The sequence below is a fragment of the Notolabrus celidotus genome, chromosome 8, assembly GCF_009762535.1.
Source record: "Notolabrus celidotus isolate fNotCel1 chromosome 8, fNotCel1.pri, whole genome shotgun sequence".
In the NCBI taxonomy this organism is placed as follows: Eukaryota; Metazoa; Chordata; class Actinopteri; order Labriformes; family Labridae; genus Notolabrus; species Notolabrus celidotus.
The window spans coordinates 9,949,969-9,967,105 of NC_048279.1; the positions used below are offsets into that span (position 1 = coordinate 9,949,969).

The 17,137-nt window shown below is 39.4% G+C and overlaps 3 protein-coding genes across 5 annotated transcripts; 2 read left to right on the forward strand and 1 right to left on the reverse strand.

Moving 5' to 3' along the window:
• The first annotated feature begins 238 nt into the window (after positions 1 to 238).
• On the forward strand, positions 239 to 7,065 carry ctsf (cathepsin F). Its single transcript, XM_034690454.1, has 14 exons — positions 239 to 695; positions 1,368 to 1,478; positions 2,008 to 2,089; positions 2,351 to 2,412; positions 2,598 to 2,673; positions 3,915 to 4,028; positions 4,195 to 4,343; positions 4,477 to 4,573; positions 4,706 to 4,786; positions 4,950 to 5,069; positions 5,306 to 5,370; positions 5,548 to 5,638; positions 5,814 to 5,872; positions 6,138 to 7,065. Exons 1-14 carry the CDS (start codon positions 447 to 449, stop codon positions 6,210 to 6,212), a joined length of 1,431 nt encoding a protein of 476 aa, XP_034546345.1. The 5' UTR covers positions 239 to 446; the 3' UTR covers positions 6,213 to 7,065.
• Positions 7,066 to 8,255: 1,190 nt separating this feature from the next.
• eif1ad (eukaryotic translation initiation factor 1A domain containing) lies at positions 8,256 to 12,663 on the forward strand. Of its 3 annotated transcripts, none has more exons than XM_034690566.1 (5): positions 8,256 to 8,347; positions 9,103 to 9,221; positions 9,337 to 9,445; positions 11,513 to 11,621; positions 11,728 to 12,663. In XM_034690566.1, exons 2-5 carry the CDS (start codon positions 9,135 to 9,137, stop codon positions 11,951 to 11,953), a joined length of 531 nt encoding a protein of 176 aa, XP_034546457.1. In that variant the 5' UTR covers positions 8,256 to 8,347; positions 9,103 to 9,134; the 3' UTR covers positions 11,954 to 12,663. The 3 variants fall into 3 exon arrangements, with proteins under 3 accessions (XP_034546457.1, XP_034546456.1, XP_034546455.1); XM_034690565.1 differs by lacking the exon at positions 8,256 to 8,347 and adding an exon at positions 8,389 to 8,554; XM_034690564.1 differs by lacking the exon at positions 8,256 to 8,347 and adding an exon at positions 8,396 to 8,670.
• Positions 12,664 to 14,771: 2,108 nt separating this feature from the next.
• LOC117817833 (N-acetyllactosaminide beta-1,3-N-acetylglucosaminyltransferase 2) lies at positions 14,772 to 16,446 on the reverse strand. The gene has a single exon (XM_034690600.1). It carries the CDS (start codon positions 16,444 to 16,446, stop codon positions 15,025 to 15,027), a length of 1,422 nt encoding a protein of 473 aa, XP_034546491.1. The 3' UTR covers positions 14,772 to 15,024.
• Positions 16,447 to 17,137: the final 691 nt, after the last annotated feature.

A 17,137-nucleotide genomic window follows, 5' to 3' on the forward strand; every position in this document is an offset into this window, starting at 1 on the left:
ATATATCTAGTGTGTATCTGTACTCAGTTGCACTAAATCACTTTGAGGGACAGTGAGGGTCGCGAGTCTTTGGCACCTATATTATGGGGGTCGCGGGCTGAAAAGTTGGGGAACCCCTGATTTAGAGGATCTAGTTTTCGGTCCTCTTTATTTGTCTGCAAATGTACTGCTGCTCACTCCCGCCCATAGGTGGCGGTAATGAGCAATGTGCTGGTTTGTCGACCGCTGAGTGAAACAAGAGAGAAAGAGAGAGTCTCCTCCCACAGATCCTCCAATATCATTGTTTGTCAACAACACTGTGCTGCAGCTGGACATCTTGTGTAACCATTGTTGACACGCGTGTTTTCTTCGACAAAGTACGAGGTAAAACAAACAGCCAATCTTTTATAACCGAGGACAGACCGTGTATCGGTCTCTTTTGAGTTTAGAGACTCAGCGGTGCAAACATGACCGCCGGTGGATTCAGCTCGTCGGGGATCTTGTGGCTGGCTTTGGCCGCCGTTGTTGGGTCGGTCCTCGGGCTAAGTGAGGACCTCGATCGGCCTCTCTTTGGGCCTCCTGGCTCTCCCATCCGCCTGCATGACTCCGACCCGGGGCTGAAGAAGGCTTTGGACTTCGCCGAGGAGCGCTACAACCGGGGCTCCAACGCGATGCATCTGCGCAAAGTCAGCCGGCTTATCTCCGCCACCAAGCAGGTAAGTAACGACGGTGTGTGGTGACGTTTTAAAGGGAATGTATTCACAGTGTAATATGAAATACTGTTTTATAGACTACTAGAAATGAATATTTTTTGACTTAATTATAATTTAGAGAATTATAGAGTTGAGCGCTGAGTTGTACATATTGTTCCTGAGAGCTACATAAAGCTGCGTCACACCAGCCAGATTTAGACACACAAAGAGGGAGAAAATAAAGAGTTTCTATTTAATTACGTTAGTTGGTTTCTGCCATTAATATTATCCGTTCATACTTTAAAAGTAAAACTCACAATTTGTCTTATTTTTCTACATCTCTGTAGAATAGTATGTGCTTTAGTTCAGCTTGGACAGTCTCGAAATTATCTGGTAAACAACTTAAAGGGAACATACGTAACATGTTCAGTGTTGTAATCTGGTCTCACTCTACCACAAGCTGGCCTCATCACATCCATCTGCAGAACGGTTCAGTGCTACCAGGCTGTCAATGCAGTAAAACTTGACTCAAGACATAGTCAGCATTCAGAAAGAGCCATGGTTTAATTTAATATACTGTATGCCTTTGGGTGAGCTTCACTTTGACACAATAAGTCTTAACATTGTACTAAATGCTGAATTAAGGACAGGATGTTCTGCATTAAAAATGACTGTTCATTTGTGTCTGTTTTCCAGCTGGTCAAAGGTATCCGCTACACCATAACTGTGGAAGTGAGCAACACTCAATGCAAGAAATCCACCATGCTCAGGACATGTGACTTCTATCCCGAGTCACAGAAACTCAAGGTACTTTGATTTTGTTGGTATGTGAGAGCGGGGAAAAGGAGGGCATGCCATTCTCATAGTTTTGAAATAGCAGATTTCACGATTGTATTTAGTTTTCCTGATATGGGAATGTGCCTGTGTGAGCATCTGATAGCTATGACTGCACACTTCAGTTTATTTAGCTGAGATATGACCATTTATTGGATCTCATGACTTCAATCTGACTCCCAGTAACCACAAGCATGCCTTTTCACTGCTCCACTCCTATGCGTGCACAATACAGACACAGAAGCTTTTTGTTTGTTTCTTTGTCCCATTAGCCTCAAAACATGTTTTTACACACGCTCTCCTAGCCACGTGGGGAAAGTAGATGCATTGAACCCTCACTTAAATATATATAAAGACAAACAGGAAATAAAAATGAACGTTTGTTTACTGTTATTAGCTTTGGCTTCATAGTGTTAAACAATTTTCCACTTATTTACAAACATTTCACCCTCTGCTGTATTCAATGTCTGAGTCCTGTCTGGGTTTTTTTTGTTCATATTAGACCGAGCTCTGTGTGTTTGAAGTTTGGGACGTTCCCTGGCAAGGCACTTCAACTCTGCTCAAACAGAAATGCCAGCCTAAAGGTGAGGCCTCAGCTGAACTCAGATGTTCCCTGCACTTTGATCAGATCTTCTTTTATTTGGGGAAAAGGTGGCCAGAATTTGATAGGATTGATTGACCTTCACTGCTTTGTTATTATGCAATACCAATGTGTGATAACCTCATCTCACTGTTGAGTAATAGGTTATGCCAGAAGGTTAGAGGAGATGAGTGGTTAATAGTCATCAGTCTGCCTGTACCTCTTGATGTCTTTGTAATGTCCTTTAATATCTCCCTCTGATCAGTTGAACTTGAACAATACGAGACCACCAAAGTCACGGATGCATCTACTAACCAGCTTCAGGAGGTAAAAATGTAACAGCCAGATCAATAACAGGAACAACATGTCTATCTTCTATAGTTCATTAGTCTTTTGTATACACAACATTCTAGTGTCAAATAATCTCTGTTGTGTGTACAGCTTTTATCAATTTATATGTGACACGAGAGGTAGATCTGTGTTGTTCATGTTGTTTGTCTTCTGCCTCCCAGCCGGAGTCTGTGGAGCTGATTGGAAAGTTCAAAGAGTTCATGGTGAGATACAAGAAAGACTACAGCAGTCAGGAGGGTGAGTGACTGATACTCGTATTCTTAACATACCAAACATTCACAGGTGCATAGAGCGGCAATCCCTGTCTGTTTGTACCTCCTCTGTACTCACAGCTGACTCTTAGAAACAATGAAGGCTCTAGGTCCTTTATTAAACCCGAAACATAATGCAAAATATCCTGAATGAATCAGAACATGTCATGGTTGATTATAGTTTATAATCCAGTCATAAGCATTAAATGATCATTAGAAAGTTTTAAGTTTTTATAGCAAGGAATCTCAGTCAAGAAATCTAAGCAACAAATACATGACAGTGTTATCAAAATGTAAATACATTTCAGAATTGACATTTTTAAGGGTTAAGACTTTAATGTCTTTATATGTCTCAGTCAGTAAGTGGCAGATATTAATCCATAAGTAGAGTGCCAACAGGTGGAGAGAGACAGGATGCTGGGGGAATACCTAATTAGTTGGATTCTATATTTTTTATTCTTAATTTCTGGCTTTATGGATAATAATAATTATGATTAGATCATCATGAAAAGGGAAATGAGTCCAAGTTAAAAAAATCCCTTCAAGGGAGGCTGTCACTGGAAACTGACAGTTTAGGGTCTGTTTGCAGTCAGAGCTTTGTGTCTGGTCAAAGCTTAGCCCCACACAGTCAAAGCTTCCCTGCCATTATGGACAACATCCACCACCCTCTCTACAACGTGCTGGTTAAACACAGGAGCACATTCAGTGCAAGACTCATTCCCCCAAATGCACCACAGAACGCCACAGGAAGTAATTCCTGCCTATGACCATCAGACTGTACAACTCCTCCCTCTGATCACTGAACAATAACCTGTACTCTGTGAAATAACCGTACAATAACCATGCAATAAAATATCGGGAAATATCCTTACCACTTTAACTTCCTGGTATATATAACCTTCATTCCCAGCACTTTTGTACATAGATAATTCTAACTATTCTGAGCCTCTTTATTATTATTCTATTTTATTTTATTTTATTTTATCTTATCTTATTTTTATTTTATTCGTATTTATATCTTATTTTATTATTTTTTTCTATTAATATTTTGACTTCCTTACATAAGATAAGATATTACTTTATACATACTGTTTTTAAGAGCATACTGTAATAACTGAATACCCCCCCGGGATAAATTAAGTATTTCTGATCCTGATTCTGAGAAGGCAGTCGTTTGAAAGCAAACTGATATTTAAAGTCTGTTTTTATTTTGCTTCTGTCCTGCAGAGGCAGACCGTCGTCTGCGTATCTTCCATGAAAACTTAAAGACGGCAGAGAAGCTTCAGTCATTGGATCAAGGGTCAGCTGAGTATGGAGTCACCAAGTTCAGTGACCTAACAGGTATGCGTGCGTGTCTGTGTGTGTGTGTGAAGACATGCACCAATGTATTTCTGCATAGTTCCGGTTGAGAACATTCATCTTCCTGCTTTGAAGTGAGTTGCATCAGCCTTTGTCAACAGCCTAACGCAAACTGTAACTTCTTCTGTGTTTTGTTCTGTTTCTTTAGAGGAAGAGTTTCGCTCCACCTACTTAAACCAGCTTCTGAGTCAATGGACACTTCATCAACCAATGAAACAGGCCTCCCCTGCCCGAAGCCCCGCCCCTGCCAGCTGGGATTGGAGGGATCATGGAGCTGTTAACGTTGTTAAGAACCAGGTACCAGCCAAGAGCCCTACTTATATGGGATTAACCTGAAATAGAACATAGGAACTCATGATTACTTTTTCCATGCTAATTAGGGTGTGTGTGTGTGTCTGTGTCTGTGTCTGTGTGTCTATTTTTCATCCAGGGTATGTGTGGATCCTGCTGGGCGTTTTCAGTGACAGGTAACATTGAAGGCCAGTGGTTCCTTAAAAACGGGTCCTTGCTGTCTCTGTCTGAACAAGGTAAATGCACAGATACAAACATGCACACAGTCTCAAATAAAACATGGTAGAATAAAAACATTAAAGACAATCCAGTTTACATTTGCAGATAAAACCCATGATTTCAGTGGTTTATTGATTTGTCCCTCTCAGAGCTGGTTGACTGTGATGGGCTGGACCAGGCATGCAAAGGGGGGTTGCCTTCAAATGCTTATGAAGCAATCGAGAAGCTGGGTAAGAAACACATGAGCAGAACCATTTTGTTTTGTCTCATGAAATTCAATACATTTCATAACGTTTTGCTCCTCGACAGAAGCATTCTGTCATACATTTCATTTAAGCCGAGGTAGATTTTACACACTAACACTTCTATCTTCCCTCTTCATGTGTTGTTAAGGCGGTCTGGAGACTGAGACTGACTACTCCTACACCGGACACAAACAGAAGTGTGACTTTACCAACAGGAAGGTGGCGGCCTACATCAACAGCTCTTTGGAGCTCTCCAAAGACGAGGAGGGTGAGCGAGCTGAAGCAATGTAGCACACTCAGACAGAATGTCCTCTAAACTAAACTTTTTGTTTTATCTGTAGTTTATAAAACACTATTTAGATTAAAAGATCACACAGTAACAACAGTACATAGGGTTTTTGTTTTCTGTGAATGTGTGTTAATTTTACGGTAATATTAATTCAAACTAGAAACTGAATAAGATGCACAGGGCTGTTTAAATGACTCGTGTTGTTCTCTCCTCAGAAATTGCAGCCTGGCTGGCTGAGAACGGACCGATCTCTGTTGCACTCAATGCCTTTGCCATGCAGGTTTGTGGATTTGCTGCTTCTATACTCATCTTTTACAGCATTGAACAAATCAGTAAAATATGACACACTTAATGCACCACCATCAGATCAAAGATAACTAAATGATGCCACAATTCATCCTTCATTTACCAGATTTTACTGATAAATGTTCTCCTTTGAATTGTCTTTTGTTTGCAGTTCTACAGGAAAGGTGTGTCTCACCCTTTGAAGATTTTCTGCAACCCCTGGATGATTGACCATGCTGTGCTGATGGTGGGATACGGAGAACGTGAGTATTTTTATTCTTCTTTGTTTGTTCCTACTCCTGTGACAGACACATTTTTTTCACATTTTTAATTTTTTCTCATTAGCCATTAAACACATGTTATTAAGAAGCACAGTAACATAACAAATCCAGTTATAACAATGTCAAGTTGACTGTTTCAATGTTTCTATGCTATCAGGTAAAGGTGTTCCATTCTGGGCCATCAAAAACAGCTGGGGAGAGGATTATGGAGAGCAGGTAAGGCAACCTTATTGAGTTTAAATCTTTGTGGATTAGAGAAAAGGTTGCTCAACATTTCAGAGTCTTCTTTAACAAAAGATCCCAGGTTATTACACATCCGTGGTCTGTTGTCGCTCTGTTTGGTAAACTATATATTATACAACAATCACTGTTTTATTATGTCAAATTGAAAGGCTTGAAGACATGGGATAATTCAGACTTTGTTGCTGCGGATATAAAGTTGTTGAGTATTTGTGTTTTTTGTCTCCTCTCTCTTGAACAGGGTTACTACTACCTGTACAGAGGGTCCAACGCATGTGGGATCAACAAGATGTGCTCATCTGCTGTTGTCAACTAAACAGCTAGCCCTGCATATTGACATGCACAGACACTCAAACAAACAAAAACAGTTGCACTAAAAGTGGACCCTACTATTTTACTACTTGCACATGTTTGATCCAGACTGCATGGTGATCAAAGTCAAACAGACAACGTTCTATTGATTTCCCTTTTTTTAAACTATAATATCATCGTGTCATTCACTGGAAACACACCATTTCTAATAAAACTAGAATCGCTCAAGAAATGTACGTTGATTAATATTTATATTGATTTTAAGTTGATTTTACCTTTTCATTCCATTCCACTAACCCGACAGGTCATAATGGTGGCAGTGTATTGGTTTTACCTCATCTTTCCATGACAGTAGCTTAGCCAGTGTTTGAAGCTTCTGTGAGGATCTTTGTGTTGCTTCTGGCGCCCCCTGTGGAGAAAGATCCTTTTATCTCTTTGCTGATCTTGTCCTGTGCATGTGTAGCTTGTGATTTCTGACAAAATTATCTCATCCTGCTGTGTTGAACAGTCAAACATTCACTCACTGTGAATATTTGCTGTGTAAAATAGTTAAATGTCAGTCTTGCTGCCGATGGTCTTGCCTGCTTTTGTTGGTCATAAGGAGACATCACTGTTCGGTTCAGTTTGAACTCATCACAGGAGCTTTAATAAAGATCCTGCTCTGACTGTGGTTACACTTCTTTCTTGTCAGTTTTCTGTTCATGCTTTATAGTGTTTCGAGTGTTCCTGATTGATTGTGGTTTGACCTTTTATTTTATTGTTTCGCATTACTACATGACTGCAATGCAACTGTAAAGACTGCTGTTAAACAATTAGAAACACATTTCAGGTTGAATAAAAAAACATCAGGAATTGAATTCATAATTCATCTGTTCTCTTCTTACACACTGAAGTAACATAAACTGTATTCTTAAAAAAGGAAGGTTTGGCTGTTAATACTTTATCCTGTAAAAAAGCTTCATTTATTAACCACAGTCAACAGCCAATCATTAATAAGTCATTGTGATAAACATGACTAATAATGGGAAACTGTATCTTTCCATAAAAGTGCACTGCTTATTTGGTCCTTTTTTCTGCTGTCGATTAGATGAGGGTTCCGAAACTTTTTGTCCATGACCCCCAAATTAACAGTGCCAGAGACTGCAGACCCCTACAGTCCTGAGATGGTTAAATGTTGCTCACAGGCATACCCAGGAGCAGGCCAGCCTAAAAACCTACATAATTATTTGTAATTAATAAGAATAGAAGCATAAAATCTTCAGGGATGGCAATGAAGTAAAGAAACAAAACTGATAACGTTTTTTATTTGCATGGTTTTATGTAATATTTAGCCATTATTTTTTTTATATATATATTTTTACAAACGAACCCCAAGTGTCTCGACACCCACTTGGGAACCACTGGAATAGATGACAATTCAATGGCCTTTAGCCCAGTGATGTTTTTTGGTTGGACTGTCCCAAGTTTACAGTGTTTTCTTTTAAAATGTGGTTTGTTTGATGTGATTGTTATACCAGACAAAGTCTGGTAACTTTATGAGGTATAATAATTATAAGTATTTATTTTTCTTATCCAAACCCCTATGCTTGTATCTGAGTAAATGCACACACTGCTCATCAATTAATGGCTTTTACCTCAATACAAATGGGAACTACACCTGTATGCAATAGACTTGAGCAACAGCTTGAGTAAGTAAGCATTTCTTTCCGTGCAAGAGAAGTCACCAACTTGTACTTATTTGATCATACCATTAATGATGACAAACTTCTCGTGTAGTTTTCGGTTATGTCCTTTCATGACCAAAAAACATATTATTCGTCATCTATGAGTCCAAGTGAAAAAGGTAAAACAAAACAAAAAAGCCATTAAGTAAACGTGATTTCAAAATGTGTCACGAACGTGAATGATTTTGATTAACACAGAAAGATTGATTTAAGTTCATCTAAACTATGCGGTCATTTTTGAGAAGTGTGCCCACAAGAAACACAACGGGACTGTGACAGCGATTTTTTTGCCAACAAATAGTGCATAAACTCAAGCAAACCATATATTTTTTTTTGCGATCTTGAATGCTGCTCCATGTATAAGGTTACGTAAGGACCTGCATTTCCCACCAATGACATGGAAGATGTATCCGAAGTATGGGTGACAATTGATGCTGAAGAGACATGGTTAAATTATTATGGCCTGTGTTTTGTTTTTATCTCTAACTGTCTGTGTATTTTTAAGTTATTAGCATTAGTAGCGGCATAGCTTTACTAGCACCATGCTTTTATTTTGAAGACGACGCACACCACGTCAACCCGGAAGTACAACAGCGCTGGTGCCGTCAGAAAAGAGACGCATGTGATTTGGAAATTCTGTGAAAATCTTTGAATTTACTGCTTTCATGAGTGTTTTTATCGCTGTCAAGCTAACCAGAGATATTCTGCTTCGAAGAAACCCACTTACCATATTTCAAGGTTCTCATAAAAAGTCATAATGTGATGAAATATGTGTTATTTTTGAGAAAGCGAGTGTTAGCTTAACTTAGTTAGCAAAAGTAGCCTATATCAAATGTGTGTAAAGAAAGCTGATATCTGATGATGTTCCTTTTAAACATTTACAGCAGACGAAGGCAACATGTCGGCTTCACAAATAGTGATGGTTTAAAATGACAAAGATGCCAGTGTTTCTATAAAAAGTGAAATAGTTGATTTCTTGTGCATGCTCTCTGTTTATGTTTAGTCAGAATGCACCTTAAATATAATTATATCTGAACTATTCATGTTGTTTTGTTTGTTTGGCGAATATGGTTTTTATTGTCTCCTCCATGTGACTTACCGTATCTGACTTCCTTGTTGAAATCAGCTCTGTTTATCAGCCTTTTAAACACACGCTTAATTTGTTTACAGCTGGCGAAGGAACCTGAAGCTCACTGGTCATAATGTCTCAGGCAACTAAACGCAAACACGTCGTGAAGGAAGTCTTAGGGGACTTCGTTACGCCGACAGAAACCCAGCAGATTGTGAAGGCAAGTGATGTATACATTACATTGAACAATATTGAGTGCAAACAACTATCTGTATCACAGTAAACACCAAGGCAGTGTCCTTATCGTGTTTTCTATCCTGGGTTTGTGCACTCAGATTATCAGCAGCCGTGGGAACAACCTCCATGAAACCGTCACAGCCAAGGGTGAGACCTTCCTGGTCAGCATGCCCACAAAGTTTCGCAAGAACATCTGGATTAAGAGAGGTACGTGATGGGATGTTAAGAATACACATTATAGATTGTACTGATATTGGTCATGTAAATGATGTGTGTCTGGTTTATACTTAATTTTCTTTATTTATTTTTATATTTAATCTTTATTTATCCATGTAGTTCCCATTGAGATCAAAGATCTCTTGTTCATGGGAGACCTGGCCAAAACATTCAGCAGCGAAAACACACAGTTACAGACACACAGAGAACCAAAGTCTACTTTACAAGCTCAATGTTTGTCGCTGAAAGAGCAATTACCTAGGTGGCAGTTGTATAAACAAGATGCACTAAAAACAACAGCATCCTAAAGATTCTACTTCAAGGTCTTTCATTTTAGATTTACAAACATTTAGTGACACCAGCTCCTTGAGTTTCAAGAGTTCTGCAATAAATTCCAGGCTGAGGGTGCAGAATACCCAATAGCCCTGTTCCCAATGTCTGTTCGAGCTATTGGGACAGAAAGCATTAAAAAAAAGTCCACGGAGGGCAATGAATACTGCCCAGCACTGTTCTGTGTGATAAAATACCTATTATTCACACCGCTATCCTATATTTTCATTTCACTTTTCACTTTTTCTCTGTCATACTTCTTTGATTTCTCATTTATCTGAGCTTACTTTGTCCTGCAGAATAAGAATAAGAATTAATTAATTAATTAATTAATGAAGTGATTAGAAACTTTGTTATGCAGCACTTTTCAAAACAGGGTTGCAAAGTGCTTCACAAATGAAAATGAAACTGGTTGTTAAAGGTGACATATCACACTTTTTTCATCAATATATATTGGTCTAAGAGGTCCCCAAAACATGTCTTTAAAGTTTATGCTCAAAAAAACACCTTGAAATCAGATTTTGGCATGCCTGAAAAGCCCTCTTCTTCAGCCCTGCTTAGAACGGTCGGTTTTCTCTCTGACCACGCCCCCTCAGGAAGTGGATGAGCCCTCGGCTCTCCAGCACGTCGATCTAATGTTTACATGTTGGCTGAATATACACGGCTGCTCACAGACCCTTGTTACTTCAACCCTCTGAATCTGATCCAGAATCTGATCCTGATGGAGAGGCGCCTGCAGCAGGACCTTTCTGAACGATTGGTCACAGATTCTGTGTTTCTTGTTGTTTTATTTGTCAGTATGTAGACGTGTGTCTTGGTACACAGCTACAGCTACAGCTACAGCTACAAACATGTAGCTATGTGGCTATGCTAACTAGCGCTAGCACTTTTCCATGAAAAATAAAAATCATCCTCTAGATCTTCAAATCTGCAGACGTGGGGAGTAAAACCAACCTTTGTGTTTATTAAGACAGCCTACAACTAGCATGCCTCCCTCCTAAGCTCTTTGTTTGCACACGTGTGCAGGTAATGAAAAACAGAGGAGGGGTTGAGTTGTATTTTATTCAGTCTATGGGCTGAACAAGCTCCGAGCTCTGACTCCGTGACAGACCGGATATTGTTGTGACGTAACAAAAACACGGAAGTCTGAAACGGCTCGTTTCACACACATTTACAGAAAGGTGTAGAAATCAAAACAGGGGCAGAATGGATTTTTTTCATTCTCGGGGGGTTTGTAGACATGCCAGGGAAACATATTTCAGGTAGAGAACCATTAAAAAGTTGATTTTGCATGATATGTCACCTTTAAGAAGTTCTGCAGCTTTTTTTTTTAAGAGTTTGGTGTTTGATGTTTTCAAAATGAATATATAATACTATGTCTATTGAATATCATCATACATGGGGCGCTGGTGGCCTAGCAATCTAAGCGCCCCACAGACAGAGGCTATAGTCCCCGTCACAGAGGTCTTCGGTTCGACTACCGGCTATGACCATGTCCAGCATTTCTTCCCCCCTTTCTGCTCCCCACATTTCCTGCCTCTCTTCAGCAGTCCTATCATAAAGGCACAAAAGCCCAAAAATATAACAACAAACAAAAGAAGAAGAATATCATCATACATCATTCATTAAATTGATGACTGATAATGGCTGCTACTAATATGTCATCACATTAATTTGATGTGATTATGTATTTTACATTTAAAGTCTGTCTGCTCTCTCCTCCCTCAGGTGACTACGTGATTGTGGATCCCATCGAGGAAGGAGAGAAGGTGAAAGCAGAGATCAGCTTTATTCTCTACAAAGATCACATCCAGTATTTGCAAGGAGAGCAGCTCTGGTTAGTACAACATACAAACCATAAAATGTAAATAGATAAAACACAACTGTAGCAGCATCATCAAGTGTAACTAAGTGTGTTATGTTTTATCATGGACTCTCTTCAGGCCAGAGGGCTTCATGGAGGAGCTGTCGGAGCAGGACAGGACAAACAAACAGCCGGGAGAGGACACAGCACAGGAAGAGGACGTTAGCGACTCTGAAGATGATGAGAGCGACCTTTTTGTTAACACAAACCGCTGTAATTATCAGTACAGCGAGAGCGAGGAGGAAGAGGAGGAAAGTGAGGAGGAGGAAGATGACAAAAAGGAGAGGACAGAAAATGTTTCCTAGTGGCTGCGCTAAAGACACGGACAGTCTGAAGTGAGAGGCGTGGTAATCTGGAGACAGCATGCTCAGCTGTCTTATTGATATCACTGACTGACCTGATGATTTATTGTAGTGATGGTCCCCATGCAACACCTCCCTCTGCATTGAATACATACAGTCTTGTTGTATATGTTTAATACTCTGGGCTTATGAACAAAAGTCTTCTGACAATAAGAGTGAAGTGATATAGAAATCATACTGAATATAACTGTAAATTGTACAGAGCCACCAATCAAAGTTTCAGAGTTAAGTTATTAAAGGGTTCACTCGTTCATCCTTCTCCATGGGATAAAATCAATCACTTTATAAGGACTTTTGAAAACACAAGAAATGAATAAAAACACGGTTTTCATTGTTGACCGAAAACATTTCTGTCATTCCTGATTCCAGGAGGGTCAGTGGCGTGCTGACAATTTCCACACTTTTCTAGTTATACAGGTTCTTGGAGGAATCTTGTCGCAACAAGCTGGATCCACGATGACCCTGTACCTGGCCTCCTGTAGTCTTGATTTGGTTTTTGAATGATTAGTGGCCACAATGCTGTACTCGCTGGCCTTCATGACGACTCTGTGCCTCATCTTTTGCTGACATTCCTTGCATAGATTTTGGTTTGTGTAATAAAAGACATTGTTCATTATGGATTACCTTTTGAGCTGTGTTAGCACCACCCTGAAGTCCTGCTGTCTTAGTCCTTCATTTTAATGATTTAACATTTTCTTTATTTACAGAATTTAAGGAGCTATCTCTCTTACACATAGTGCTTAAGTAAGCATGGAAATGGAAATAAACACACTACTCACTAAAGCTCAGGATATTCTGCTTACTGATGAATTTTCAGGGCGTATCTGAAATACACTTTAACCTTTACAGGTGAACTTGATTTTGACCTGAACTTCTGAATGCACATGTCCAACTGTTCAGAGTTTCAGTACTTATTTTATAACATGCTGTTCTCTAACAAGGTGATTAACCACAAAAACCCCAAGTGTCTGATCCATAAATCAAGTACTAAATGTTCTGGTTCAATGACACTTTGTATTTAAACAGTCATCTTCATCATGCTTTTCACATTTTGACATCATGAGATGAAAATGACTCCTAGCAATCAATCAACAACAGTACTGAATTGTTGTGTTAAGGGTTGTAACCTGCACCCCAGAACCTGAATGACCTGAGGGCAGCCTTTCAAGAAGTATGGAACGCCTCAGCGGACAATAAGTCGACGTGTGAACAGCACGAGACATCTTCATCTCAAAGACACATGACAAGTTGTTGAGACATTGACATTTTTTGTTTTGTAAACCCTCCTCTGTTGTTAGCTTTTGTTTCCATAAATTGAGATGAAGAAATGACCATTGCATGCCTCTACTTCAATGCCCTACTTTCATGATACAATATCAATGAGTATGAACTCATAACATTTTCCATAAATTTCACCCAAAAGTTAATTATCCCTAACTTTGTGTGAGTAGTGTAAGTGAAATCCTAGAATATTTGCTCACAATGTGTGGCACAAAGCCACGAGCAGTGCATTTCTACTGCCAGAGGAACCAGTTTTATGAGGACTTGGTACTTCAAATTTTACCCTGAGGTGAGACTAAACAACGTTACACACACACACACACACACACCTACACACACACACACACACACACACACACACACACACACACACACACACACACACACACACACACACACAGCAGTTATGTGAGGAGCAGCCGATTGGTTCTGATTTTTTTCTGACAGGACATAGAGAGTGTTTTGCTTTTAGAAAGCTTGTACTGTTGTTCAACTGCCTTTTCTGTAGAATCATTCTTTTTTAATCAGACTTTAAAGTACATTCATGCAACAATATTAAGAGTGCTAATATATGGTCAAGTACCAAGTTCATCCTCATTGGCTAACAACTGGAGTTGAAGTTTGTAAGGAGAACTACTCTCAATTAATGGTTGTTTACAATGTTACATTCATAGCCTTTGTAAGGAGAAGTCTTGTGAGATTCAATGTAGAAATTTAGATGAAGTTAACAACATGTGAATTACCTCCTCTCTATTCTACTGTTGTATGTGTCTGTTTTAATTTTAGGATTCTTCGCAAGAGACACTTTGATTTTTGCATTTTAGTTAACATGTTTCAGGCATTTTCTGTCATTCCAGCACATCCCTGTGTCACAGTTCAAGTATCTGTATTTGTGGCTAAAAACAGAAATTACTGAATCCTTATCAGAATTGAAAAGAACAAGAAATACTCTGTAAAAGAATTCCAATCACTCATTCATCATATTGACCTTTTTCTTTTCTGGCATGCTGAACTGGAGTCGAGATGTTAAGCAAACAGATTATCTGAATCCGGTTATTTAAAGGTGTAGACCCTCCCTGCTTCAGCACCGTGAAACTGGTTTAACAGCTGTAAACTTGAACACATCTAAGACTGCACAATAGCTTATTTTTTACACTTAATTTACCCACAAAGAGGCTAATCCAGGTTTAAAACTCCTTTCAAGAATGAGCTGTTCATGTTTAAAAGTTGAGCTCCTCATTAAAACAATTTTGCTTCAGTAATTTGTTATTAATTTTGTGTCAGCAATCGAGATTTGAAACGTATAAAAGCATAAATATAACTCAAGGAATATTAGAAAAGAAAAGACGGTCACACTCATTAATACTCTCAAGTCATATTTTATTTTAAAATGCCAACTGTCAATCAATTCTAGCCTGGAAGGACAGAAATCTCATTTAAAATGATAAAGAACTTAGATAAATACAGAAAGGATGGATATAAGGATGTCTAATCTATAAAAAAAACTGACAGAAACATTCTGAGACACTGGTTTAAAATATATTAATAAATACTGTTGTGTTGTGGTAGGATTCCACTGTATTCTCACTATTTGAACATGAATGTCTGAAACCAATCAAATAAATACAAATGCCCACTGTGTTATTTCTCCACACCTCTGACAGAAGCTCTCAAAAATGTTAACTTTCAGTCCTTTGTGTAAACATTTTTCTATACACAAGCCTAGCCTAGAATCACTTTGGAGGCACTATCAGTTTTGGTTTGTTTTTCACTTTGTTTTTCCCTTTGTTTGTGTCTCGGAGCGTCACGTTCCAACACTGTGTTTGCGTGTTTTTCATATGGGCCCAAAGTTCGACTACCTGGTTGGGGCTTCGTTTATGAACCAAAAGGATTGTGTGGTACGAACACATCTCCTCTTCTTCCTTTGAGGGGAAGTCAAATGTAAGGAAGGCAGGGTGGTAAACAGGGTGAGCGTTGAGCCTAAACATACACATCCCTACATAAACGTCATCAATGGGGAACAGCTGAACCCTTCTAGAAATGTTATGTAGACGTTTGGCCAGCAGGCCTGAGTAAACCACCCCTCCACCGCCTGCGTATGAAGGATAGAAACCCTTATAGAAGCTGTCAGGAATAAAGTACTTGGACTTGTTGACCCGACTGGGCAAGGCTGCTCCAATGACATCACCAACCATGAAGTCTTGTAAGGTCTTATTTTCTTGTTGCATTTCTAGCTGGTCCTGAAGGAAGGCTATCATATTCAGAGTGTTGACAAAGACGTCGTCATCTCCCTTAAAGACAAAATGGGTATGGTTACAGAAGCGGGAAAACCAGCTCCAGAAAAGTACATCTTTAAGGGTGAGGTTAAAAAACGTGTCCTTGAAATCCCACTGTATAATATCTCCATACTGCTCACTCTCCAGCCGTAGTAACTTAGATACATCCACACCCAGCTCCTCAGGGTCTTCTTTGCCAAGCAGGAACACCCTGCGGACATATCCTCCACTCTCTCCTCCTCTACTGCTGTTCCTCTTCTGTCCTGCTATCCATCCCACCTGGCCCCAGGTCTTTCGAATGGCCTGCCGGTTTTTAAAATTCAACACTGTTGTCTTGATGGCCAGTAGAAGCAGAGGGGGCTCCTTCTCATAGTTTGCCCCAGCTCCACAAACTCCACCTGGCTGGTTGAGGGTTGGATACTCCCTCTTTTGCATGTGGCTCATAAAGTCTTGCAGCTGCTGTGGTAGCTTTTCAAACTTTCTTCTTGTGCTGTCCGAATCTATAACCTGAGAGAAATGCCGCCTCAGCAGGGACTTATGAAACATACTATTTTCAGATACCCTCTTAAACATGTTAGGGCGCAGGATGGGGTTGAAAGCACGGTCTACTACCACCTGGAGCTGATTCCAAAAGGCGCCCTTATGTGGGTTGATCTCCCAGAAAGTTTCAGGGTATCGGGCAAAGCTCTTGTTAGTAATAGTTCCTGAGGCCACAAAGTGATTGTTTTCTACGGGGTGTATCAAACCCAAGGGCATTCTCTTGCCAGTCATGGCCATACACATCATGACAGTAATGTAGAGGAACATCAGGGCTACCACGATGCATGGGGTACAGACACAGATTAACACTCTACGCAGGTGGCAGTAGATGCGTGCCATTTAGCTGCAAATGCATAAAAAATATGTTAGTTGGTTCAAAACTTTTCTCTGTTGTAAAAATACACAAAGCACTGTAAACCAAACATTTGTGTGGATATGGACTCAAGGCTAAGATCTACAGGAAAACAGGGTCAAGAGAAGACATGTAGAGTTACTCTCCTGGAAAATATTCAAATTCAGAGGACTTTTAAATCTACAACCCTTGTTGTTGTTGGGAAGCTCTGTCAAACACTGATTTGCAAATCATTTATACCCTAAATGAATTAAAAATAGTGCAAAGGTGACTTTCTGAATGCTGAAACAAAACATGTTAATGTTTTATGAAAGACATATATGCTCATTTTAAATTTGAAGCCAGCAGCACATTTAAAAAAATTGTAATGGGAACAACAGAACACTGAACATGTTGTGTAATGCTAAAAAAAACAAAAACAGGTGTTAGAGGTTCAAATTAGTTAAAATCAGATGTTCTCAATTTGGTGAATAATTACGTTTAGAAATCACAGATACGATGGGGGAACATTTGCGCAATAATGCATAATATTATTTTATAGATGATGTTTTTGGAAGTGCTAATGTTTGTGTTGGTGTCTGTTTTCACAGTAGCTAGCTAGATGTGATAATACTTTACAGGCAGACGTCGGTGTTTCGGTTCAAGAATTGTTAAACTGTTGACTTTCAGCCTGTTACT